This window comes from Oncorhynchus mykiss, chromosome 12 (assembly GCF_057628025.1).
Source record: "Oncorhynchus mykiss isolate SJ-2025 chromosome 12, ASM5762802v1, whole genome shotgun sequence".
NCBI lineage: Eukaryota > Metazoa > Chordata > Actinopteri > Salmoniformes > Salmonidae > Oncorhynchus > Oncorhynchus mykiss.
Window position 1 is genome coordinate 87,647,402 of NC_143033.1, and position 11,490 is coordinate 87,658,891.

The following is an 11,490-nucleotide window of genomic DNA, read 5'->3' on the forward strand; positions in this document are numbered from 1 at the left end:
GTTCCTAGGCCATCATTGTAAATAAGAATTTGTTCTTAAATGACTTGCCTAGTTAAATAAAGGTTAAATAAAATAAAACATTTACATTTATTTGGAGAGATAACCTTCTATCTTACTTATTTACCATACATGGTCGTCATTGTAGGATTGTGACCTTATAAACCCCTTTATTTTTAAAGAGATACATTTTTGTTATTTTGATGTATAGAGGTGGCATCAAAGTTACTCGTAAAGTATTTGGTTGTCCATATTTACAATAAATGGAACGGAAACAATCTCTCTAACTGGTCTGTCAATGAATTAATGTGGCCCGATGCTCCCTGCAAGAGACTAGGATGTGCAGGAAAAGACTAACATTACTCAAGGACTAAGCATACACAAAGCAAGGGCTGAAAACAACCTCCACAAACCAGTCTGTTGGCCTGTAACTATTCAGCAAAAACAGCTGTCACTAAAATCAGACCCCAAAAATCATCCTTGGTTATCAGGTTAACCCATTCAATTGTTGGGAGCATACAGTATTTAGAGTGTGAGACTTTGTCTTTCTTTTTTATCAGCCAAACCATGAAACTAGTACTCAGTTCTGTGATGATGAGTGATAATCACCCATTCACACGGCTATCTGCTCCCAGGGTGCCCCATGGGTCTTGTCATGTGTCATTTCTGTCACGACAAATACAGAATCTGTGCTCTTAGAGGACCTTGGAAAAAGGGATATGTATGCCTGGAGAGTGCAGAGTGACACTAAGGCAAAGATTTGAGGGCAGGCTTGAAGTTATCGGGTTCGATGTGTGTGCGTGCATGCCTGGTGTGTGTAACTATGCATACATAGTGCTTTCAAATCAAATCAAATTTTGTTTGTCACATACACATAGTTAACAGATGTTAATGCGAGTGTAGCGAAATGCTTGTGCTTCTAGTTCCGACAATGCAGTAATATCTAACAAGTAATCTAACAATTCCCCAACAACTACCTAATACACACAAATCTAAAAGGGGTGAAGGAGAATATGTACATGTAAGTATATGGATGAGCGATGGTGGAGCAGCATAGACAAGGTGTAATAGATGGTATAAAATACAGTATATACATGTGTGTCGTGTCTTTACTATCATTAAATGAAGACTTCTAGTTTTTATCAAAGATTCTCTGTAATTAGTTTTACGCGATTAAACTGATTAATCATGTAACTGTAATTAACTAGGAAGTCGGGGCACCAAGGAGAATATTTGGATTACAAAGTTATAATTTCCTAATATAACTTTTCAGATATTTTATATCTTTTCAATTAGTCTTCGAATTAATGAATTATTTACTTTACCTCACGTTAGTCTCATTCCAACCATCGTAAAGTGTTGGTTATCTGCACGAACCCAGTCTTCACTAGGAGTCATACATACATCAATTGTCTTAAATCATTTATTTACTAACTAAGTCATTCACAGAAATGCATAAACAAACAAACAAAGTAAAAATGGTTACAAGAAATGATAGGAGAATGTGCCCTAGTGGGCTAAACCGGCATGGCGGCTTGTTGTACAAAAGGGAAGTGGGGGTCGACTGAGAAGACAACGCACAGTTGATAATCATAACAATTGAAATGCTAATCCTTTGCACATGAACGCTCACTCATTCGGGAACAACTGCAATCAATATATATATTTACGCTAGGTGTGTCGTCGGGATCTCTGCTGAAAAGTTAGTTTCTCTCTCTTTCTCTCTGTTGTGGGTAGTTCAGAGTGATATTCATTCATGTTGTTGTAGAATGGATGTCTCGGCGGTTGTCGTTCTTCGCGTTCAATGATACCAAATTCCTAGCTGCAGACTAGTAATTAATATCAAAGACTTGTTGTTATTCTGTCGGTATCGATAGTCCAAGAGTTTAACCACATGGTATGGTTAAAAGATTCAGCAATCGTCTCAACCTTTGTCCTCTCGTGATTGAGAGAAAACATGGTCTGTAACCTTTGTCCTCTCGTAATGGAGAAAAACATGGTCTGTAACCTTTGTCCTCTCGTGATTGAGAGAAAACATGGTCTGTAACCTTTGTCCTCTCGTAATGGAGAAAAACATGGTCTGTAACCTTTGTCCTCTCGTAATGGAGAAAAACATGGTCTGTAACCTTTGTCCTCTCGTAATGGAGAAAAACATGGTCTGTAACCTTTGTCCTCTCGTAATGGAGAAAAACATGGTCTGTAACTTTTGTCCTCTCGTAATGGAGAAAAACATGGTCTGTAACCTTTGTCCTCTCGTAATGGAGAAAAACATGGTCTGTAACTTTTGTCCTCTCGTAATGGAGAAAAACATGGTCTGTAACATTTGTCCTCTCGTAATGGAGAAAAACATGGTCTGTAACCTTTGTCCTCTCGTAATGGAGAAAAACATGTTTTGTAAGAATTTCTCAAAGCTGGGGTTTTATTCAGGAGTTGCAGAAAAGGGCCTGTCCCAGGATGCCTGACCCTAACTGGGCTCATGGGCAGTCCTCTGATTTAGTTCAACTCAAAAGGGAATTGGAGTTTCCTTCATTAAACAGTCCAAATTCACATTACACAATTTTACAAACAGTATCATCCTCACTCTTTCATCTTATACAACAATTAGATGTAAACCTCATATCTGAGGCTATTATATAAACAGCGTTATGGTAAACATATGTAAACATTATTAAAGTGGCATTATTTAGTGGCATTGTATAAAGTGACTAGTGATCCATTTATTAAAGTGGCCAGTGATTGAGTCTCAATGTAGGCAGCAGCCTTTCTGAGTTAGTGATTGCTGTTTAGCAGTCTGATGGCCTTGAGATAGAAGCTGTTTTTCAGTCTCTCATCCCAGCTTTGATGCACCTGTACTGACCTCGCCTTCTGGATGGTCACGGTGTGAACAGGCAGTGGTTTGGGTGGTTGATGTCCATGATGATTTTTTTGGGTGGTGTAGGTGTCCTGGAGGGCAGGTAGTTTAGTCTCTGGAGAGTCTTGCGGTTGAGGGCGGTGCAGTTGCCATACCAGGCTGTGATACAGCCCGACAGGATGCTCTTGATTGTGCATCTGTAAAAGTTTGTCAGGGTTTTGGTTGACAAGCCAATTTTTTTCAGCCTCCTGAGGTTGAAGAGGTGCTGTTGCGCCTTCTTCACCACACTGTAAATCAAATCAAATTTTATTTGTCACATACACATGGTTAGCAGATGTTAATGCGAGTGTAGCGAAATGCTTGTGCTTCTAGTTCCGACAATGCAGTAATAACCAACAAGTAATCTAACTAACAATTCCAAAACTACTGTCTTGTACACAGTGTGGGTGTGATGTGTGATGTGTATGCCGAGGAACTTAAAACTTTCCACCTTCGCCACTGCTGTCACTTCGATGTGGATAGCGGGGTGCTCCCTCTGCTGTTGAGCTTGGAGTAAACTGATGAGCTTTGAGGGTACTACGGTGTTGAATGCTGAGCTATAGTCAATGAACAGCATTCTTACATAGGTATTCCTTTTGTCCAGAAGGGCAGATAGGGCAGTGTGCAGTGTGATGACAATTGTGTCGTCATTGGACCTGTTGGGGCGGTATGCATACGGAAGTGGGTCTAGGGTGGCCGGTAAGGTGGAGGTGATATGATCCTTGACTAGTCTCTCAAAGCACTTCATGATGACAGAAGTGAGTGCTATGGTGTGGTAGTAATTTAGTTCAGTTATCTTTGCCTTCTTGGGTACAGGAACAATGGTAGCCATCTTGAAGCATGTCGGGACAACAGACTGGGATAGGGAGCGATTGAATATGTCCATAAACACACCAGCCACATGGTTTGCAGATGTTAATGTGAATATAGCGAAATGCTTGTGCTTCTAGTGCTTCTAGTTCAGTAATATCTAACACGTAATCTAACAAATTCACAACGACTACCTTATTATACACACAAATGTAAATGGATGAATAAGAGACAGTCTTGCAAGGGTTAACACGTTTAAATAGTTTTCCCTGTACTGCCATTTCACTTGTTTGATCTCCTTGCGGAGATGACTTCCCAGTCATAGTCCCAAACCTCTTTCCATGGTTCAGTTTTGCGCGAATGCCGCCATCCATCCACAATTTCTGGTTAGGGTAGATTTTATTTTTTATATATTTTTTATTTTACCCCCTTTTCTCCACAATTTCGTGGTATCCAATTGTTAGTCGTTACTATCTTGTCTCATCGCTGCAACTCCCGTACGGGCTTGGGAGAGACGAAGGTCAAAAGCCATGCATCCTCCGAAACACAACCCAACCAAGCTGCACTGCTTCTTAACACAGCGCGCATCCAACCCAGAAGCCAGCCGTACCAATGTGTCAGAGGAAACACCGTGCACCTGGCGACCTGGTTAGTGTGTTCTGCACCCGGCCCGCCACAGGAGTCACTAGTGCGCGATGAGACAATTATATCCCTACCGACCAAACCCTCCCTAACCCGGACGACGCTATGCCAATTGTGCGTCGCCCCACGGACCTCCCGGTCGCGGCCGGCTGCGACAGAGCCTGGGCGCGAACCGGTGGCACAGCTAGCACTGAGATGCAGTGCCCTAGACCACTGCGTCACCCGGGAGGCCGAGGTTAGGGTAGGGTTTAATAGTCACAGTGGGTACAACATCTCCAATGCACTTCTTTATAAATGCACTCACCGAGTCAGCGTATAGGTCGATGTTGTTCTCTGAGGCTGGCCGGAACGTATTCCAGTCCGTGTGATCAAAATAATCTTGAAGCGTGGCTACCAATTGGTCGGACCAGCGTTGAATGGTTCTCATCACTGGTTCATCCTGTTTGAGTTTCTGCCTATAAGACGGTAGGAGAAAGATGGCATCGTGGTCAGATTTGCCGAAGGGGGGGTGGGGGAGGGCTTTGAATGCATCGCGGAAGTTAGAGTATCAGTGATCGAGGATTTTGCCCATGCACGTAGCGCAATCAATATGCTGGTAGAATTTAGGTAGCCTTGTTCTCAAATTTGCTTTGTTAAAATCCCCAGCTACAATAAATGCAGCCTCAGGATATATGGTTTCCAGTTTGCAGTGGAGTTCCTTGATGGCTGTCTTGGTGTCTGCTAGAGGGGGAATGTACACAGCTGTGACTATAACTGACGAGAATTATTTTGGTAGGTAAAATGGCAGAAATTATAGGTCCGGTGAGCAGAAGGACTTGAGTTCCTGTATGTTGATGAATACACCATGAGTCGTTAATCATGAAGAATACACCCCCGCCCTTCCTCTTCCCAGGGAGGTGTATTCAGACCCCTCTCAGACCCCTCAACTTTTCCCACATTTTGTTGAGTTACATCCTTATCCTAAAATTATAATTTTTCCTCATCAATCTACACACAATACCCCATAATGACACAGTGAAAACAGGTTTATAGATTTTTTTGCAAAAAAAACAAACCTAAATACCATTTACAGAAGTATTCGGACCCTCTGCTATGAGACTCAAAATTTAGCTCAGTTGCATCCTGTTTCCATTGATCATCTATGAGATGTTTCTACAACTTGATTGAAGTCCACCTGTGGTAAAGTCAATTGATTGGACATTATTTGGAAAGGCACAGACCTGTCTATATAAGGTCCCACAGTTGACAGTGCATGTCAGAGCAAGAACCAAGCCACTAGGTCGAAGGAATTGTCCGTAGAGCTCCGAGACAGGATTGTGTCGAGGCACAGATCTGGGGAAGCGTACCAAAAAAAAAAAAAAAACGCCTGCTGCATTGAAGGTCCCCAAGAAGACAGCGGCCTCCATTATTCTTAAATTGAAAAAGTTTGGAACCACCAAGACTTTTCCTAGAGCTGGCCACCTGGACAAACTGAGCAATTGGGAGAGAAGGGCTTCGGGTCTCTAGCCAGAGACCGGACTTGAACCTGATCAGATATCTCTGGAGAGACCTGAAAATAACTGTGCAGCGATGTTCCCCATCCAACCTGACAGAGCTTGAGAGCATCTGCAGAAAATAATGAGAGAAACTCCCCAAATACAGGTGTGCCAAGCTTGTAGTGTCATACCCAAGAAGACTTGAGGCTGTAATCGCTGCCAACGGTGCTTCAACAATATACTGAGTAAAGGGTCTGAATTCTTATGTAAATACAGTGCCTTGCGAAAGTATTCGGCCCCCTTGAACTTTGCGACCTTTTGCCACATTTCAGGCTTCAAACATAAAGATATAAAACTGTATTTTTTTGTGAAGAATCAACAACAAGTGGGACACAATCATGAAGTGGAACGACATTTATTGGATAGTTCAAACTTTTTTAACAAATCAAAAACTGAAAAATTGGGCGTGCAAAATTATTCAGCCCCTTTACTTTCAGTGCAGCAAACTCTCTCCAGAAGTTCAGTGAGGATCTCTGAATGATCCAATGTTGACCTAAATGACTAATGATGATAAATACAATCCACCTGTGTGTAATCAAGTCTCCGTATAAATGCACCTGCACTGTGATAGTCTCAGAGGTCCGTTAAAAGCGCAGAGAGCATCATGAAGAACAAGGAACACACCAGGCAGGTCCGAGATACTGTTGTGAAGAAGTTTAAAGCCGGATTTGGATACAAAAAGATTTCCCAAGCTTTAAACATCCCAAAGGAGCACTGTGCAAGCGATAATATTGAAATGGAAGGAGTATCAGACCACTGCAAATCTACCAAGACCTGGCCGTCCCTCTAAACTTTCAGCTCATACAAGGAGAAGACTGATCAGAGATGCAGCCAAGAGGCCCATGATCACTCTGGATGAACTGCAGAGATCTACAGCTGAGGTGGGAGACTCTGTCCATAGGACAACAATCAGTCGTATATTGCACAAATCTGGCCTTTATGGAAGAGTGGCAAGAAGAAAGCCATTCCTTAAAGATATCCATAAAAAGTGTTGTTTAAAGTTTGCCACAAGCCACCTGGGAGACACACCAAACATGTGGAAGAAGGTGCTCTGGTCAGATGAAACCAAAATTGAACTTTTTGGCAACAATGCAAAAGTTATGTTTGGCGTAAAAGCAACATAGCTCATCACCCTGAACACACCATCCCCACTGTCAAACATGGTGGTGGCAGCATCATGGTTTGGGCCTGCTTTTCTTCAGCAGGGACAGGGAAGATGGTTAAAATTGTTGGGAAGATGGATGGAGCCAAATACAGGACCATTCTGGAAGAAAACCTGATGGAGTCTGCAAAAGACCTGAGACTGGGACGGAGATTTGTCTTCCAACAAGACAATGATCCAAAACATAAAGCAAAATCTACAATGGAATGGTTCAAAAATAAACATATCCAGGTGTTAGAATGGCCAAGTCAAAGTCCAGACCTGAATCCAATCGAGAATCTGTGGAAAGAACTGAAAACTGCTGTTCACAAATGCTCTCCATCCAACCTCACTGAGCTCGAGCTGTTTTGCAAGGAGGAATGGGAAAAAATTCAGTCTCTCGATGTGCAAAACTGATAGAGACATACCCCAAGCGACTTACAGCTGTAATCGCAGCAAAAGGTGGCGCTACAAAGTATTAACTTAAGGGGGCTGAATAATTTTGCACGCCCAATTTTTCAGTTTTTGATTTGTTAAAAAAGTTTGAACTATCCAATAAATGTCGTTCCACTTCATGATTGTGTCCCACTTGTTGTTGATTCTTCACAAAAAAATACAGTTTTATATCTTTATGTTTGAAGCCTGAAATGTGGCAAAAGGTCGCAAAGTTCAAGGGGGCCGAATACTTTCGCAAGGCACTGTATATTGTTTTTTATTTATAATAAATTTGCAAAAAAAATCTAAACCTGTTCTTGCTTTGTCATTTTGGGGTATTGTGTGTAGATTGATGAGGGGGAAAAATGTAACCAAAAGTCAAGGGGTCTGAGTACTCTCCGAAAGCACTGTAAATGTTTGGATATGGTTCCTGAAAGGGCACAGAGGCAAAGAAGCACCAGGCAAGTTTCCATTAGTGTCTCATTACAGACTTTTCAGTGCAATCAGGGTCTGTTCTAATGCAAAGTTAAAATCCTCAAGAGTCCTACACAGACCACCTGTGACACATAATCACTCAATGTGCCTCAAAGGGAATGCTCGTAATCACACAGGTGCACTTGAGATATCTAGGAGTTTTGTTAAATTAAATTAGTACTAAGTTGTAGTCATGCAGAAAATGAATTTCCCTTTGGAGAGACATTTCATTTTGACAATTCAACATAAAAATAAATTAACTGATCAATGGCCTTATGTAAGTCTGACTCTCAGATTCTCAAATTGTCTCTAAAGTCACGCCAGTACTCATCCCTGTCCTATTACATCTGATTACACAATCTGGTCTCAGAGCATTTAGTATAATTCTGCACGTAAATCCATGACACTCCATTTAGTATATGTTTAGTTTCGTATGGTATGCATTCATTTGTTGATGTCCATCACCTATTTCGTATAATATGTTACGAATTACAATTCTTATTATGTCACAAATTTGCAAAAGGGACTATGTTACAAATGTGCAAAATATACAATATGTTATGAATTTTCTAAAAGTATGTTATCTTATGAATTCTAGCTAGGTGGCTAACGTTAGCTAGGTTAGGGGTAGGGTTAAGTTTAGGAGTTAGGTTAAAGGGTTAAGGTTAGGGATAGGGTTAGCTAAAGGGGCTATGGTTAGGGGCATGGTTAGCTAACATGCTAAGTAGTTGCAAAGGAGCTAAAAAGTAGTAAGTCATTGAAAAGTTACTAATTAGCTAAAATGCTCAAGTTGTCCGTGATGAGATTCAAACTCAGAATCTTTGGGTTGCTAGACATTTGCGTTATACACGCACCCATCCATCCCAACTTAAGCAATCATCTGTCTTATGTACCCATACCAAACGTAACATATGATACAAATTTGTGTGCCCTGGATTTACATGTACTATGTTACATCTAGTCTATGAGACCAGGCTGGATTACATAGATCTAATACTCAAGCACTGTTTGCTTACAAACATTTGAACCAGTCTTCAACTTAATATCGCTCATTCTTTGCAGATGGCATTGAAGCTGAATACTCCGTGCTCCTCTATGACGTCATGGCTAACGTCTCTGCCCCCTCCTCTCCCTCTGTCCTCCATCACCTCCCAGAGCTCAACATCTCCTCCTGCCCCTGTCCATCCATCCAGACCCTGAATGCCACCACACTGCCACCCCTCATAAACCCTCCCTCCTTTGGATTGTCCTGTTTCACCATGACCCTGGGTGGCCTCTCCAACCTAAGCGCCCTGGGCATCCTGGCCAAGTCCTATGTACGCTTCAGACATCGGGCCAAAGCTCCGTTCCTGTTGTTAGTGGGGGCTCTACTGCTAACCGACCTGGCTGGTAATTTGATCCCTGGTGCCTTTGCCCTCCATCTGCACCTGGGTCAGAGTCGGAGGCACAGGGTGGCTGCAGGAATGCGTGACACCACCGAGCCTGCCGGGATGTTCTGCCAACTGTTCGGTGCCAGCTTGGTGTTCTTCGGCCTGTGCCCTCTATTACTGGGCAGTGCCATGGCCGTGGAGCGTTGTATGGGCATTACCCAGCCCCTCCTCCACTCTGCCCTGATCACGGTGGCCCACATGCGTCTGGCTGTCCTCCTGCTGTACTCCCTAGCCCTGCTGCTGGCCGGGCTCCCCCTGGTGGACGTGGGTAGTTACACAACCCAATTCCCTGGTACCTGGTGCTTTCTGACCGTCCACGGGCCGCTCTCCACGGCTGACGCCAGCCTGGCTCTTACCTTCTCTGGCCTGGGGCTCACGGCGCTCAGCCTCTCCCTGATTTGTAACACCCTGAGCGGGCTGGCTCTGCTGCAGGCCAGGCTCAGCTCCCAGGGCATCAGGACAAACACTACAGCAGCACCAGGACGATATGGAAGAACCTCCTCCTCTCCCCTACGCTCGCTGGATGTTGAGATGATGGCCCAGTTGACAGTGATCACGATGGTGTCCTGTGTGTGCTGGAGCCCCTTTCTAGTGAGTAGCTAGAGCCTCCACTGACATTTGACCTTGTTTATACTGTAGATGGCTTAACATTGGTAGCCTGCATATTGTAGACAAGGCTTTTGCTTGTTTAAACACAGACACATAAGTGTTTCTAAAATGAATAGTAGGATACAACATATTCACCTCATTTATTCAGGCCTGTCTCATCTACAGTGTGCCTTTCAATGACCCACAGTGGCTTTTATGTCCCTAACATAGTGGCTTTTCTGTCCACCATCACCAGATCTCCATCTCTCTGCTGGTGGGTCAGTTCTGCCGCGGCGGGCGAGGCTCCAGCCACACAGTACGTCAGTCAGAGAAGCTGGTTCTGTTGGGCCTCCGCATGGCCACCTGGAACCAGATCCTGGACCCCTGGGTCTACATCCTGCTCAGACGGGCTGTGCTGCGCAGGGTCTTCCGCGTCCTCCAGCCAGACTCCAGGTCCACCCTGACACAGAGCAGCTCCTGCACTACAGCCTCACGCAGACAGGGGATTGGACTACATTGAACCATGAATGTGTGTAAAGATATTCCCATTTGTGGATACACTCTCTGTGATGAACTGAGTGAAGAGAGAACTCAAAAACACCAAGTGAAACAGGTTTGAGATACTGCACATCGATGCATAGGCCTACAGTACAAGAATGTGGACATGTACTCATAGCAGAAGGGCAGTTGGCAGTCATGAGTTGGTCAACTCATAAACACATTAGAGATGTTTCACTTAGTTTAGTGACCTGTAAACACCTGCAAGCGTATCAGTCTCTAATTTGTATTACTGTATTTGTGTTGAAATGCTTCTAAACAGTGAAGAAGAGGCCAAGCGACAGGGTTTACTCCTTCCAAAATCTTTCCATGAAAATATGACCACGAAGTGAGGAATTTTTGAATGGTCAATGCCAGTGTCAAATATGGTCAACAAAAAAATGTAATTGCTCATTTGCTACACGAGGCTTATTTGATCGAATATACGCTTTGTAATGGTTAGGTTGTTACACGTGGTATTTCGGCAACTTTGGAAAAACAATATCTTTATATCAGTTATGCCTGTTGATCACACGCTTTTTCTGCCCTCTCATTGGCTAGAATGGTTCCACCTGATCTCACCTCCCGCACCTGCATTCCATCTTTGAGGACATGTATTTCCATTGTGAGATCGACCACTTGACTATCTTGTCAATATAATAGATCATCTTTGTTGTAACCCACCAGACTGTTGTAATGTTTATGTTTACTTTAAACTGCGGCATGGAATTGCTTCATTGTGATTCAAAATAAACAGCTGCTCTTTCACAAAGTTTAATTTCAACATTTGTTGAACGAATTAGGCTACTGTAGAGGTCAAAACTATTTGACTCATAAGGAAAGTATAGCCTACCTGAGAGCCTCTGTATGACAAAGTAGAGAATAGATCAGGGCTTTTTGCATCACACACATATATCGTTTCGGTAGGATATCTGTATACAGTACACAGTATTTGTCTGAATGTGATTTAATAGTCTCAATATGTAGCGACACTTGCAATCATTGGTCAAC

General features: G+C 43.1%; 1 protein-coding gene and 1 long non-coding RNA gene across 2 annotated transcripts; one reads left to right on the forward strand and one right to left on the reverse strand.

The window, feature by feature from the left end:
* Window positions 1-1,406: 1,406 nt before the first annotated feature.
* Window positions 1,407-11,468, reverse strand: LOC149979417 (uncharacterized). The gene is made up of 3 exons (XR_016485388.1): window positions 11,333-11,468; window positions 4,644-4,794; window positions 1,407-3,135 (listed from the first exon to the last, which is right to left on the reverse strand). It is a non-coding gene; the product is annotated as an uncharacterized LOC149979417 (long non-coding RNA).
* LOC110538688 (prostaglandin E2 receptor EP1 subtype-like) lies at window positions 8,893-10,550 on the forward strand. The gene is made up of 2 exons (XM_021625656.3): window positions 8,893-9,945; window positions 10,199-10,550. The coding sequence occupies exons 1-2, from the start codon at window positions 9,028-9,030 to the stop codon at window positions 10,460-10,462; spliced, it is 1,182 nt and encodes a 393-aa protein (XP_021481331.3). The 5' UTR covers window positions 8,893-9,027; the 3' UTR covers window positions 10,463-10,550.
* Window positions 11,469-11,490: the final 22 nt, after the last annotated feature.

Coding starts and splice junctions, on each gene's coding strand:
- LOC110538688 (XM_021625656.3), top strand. CDS start 9,028: ATGGCTAACGTCTCTGCCCCCTCCTCTCCCTCTGTCCTCCATCACCTC. Junction 9,946..10,198: donor TGTGCTGGAGCCCCTTTCTA/GTGAGTAGCTAG, acceptor CACCATCACCAG/ATCTCCATCTCTCTGCTGGT.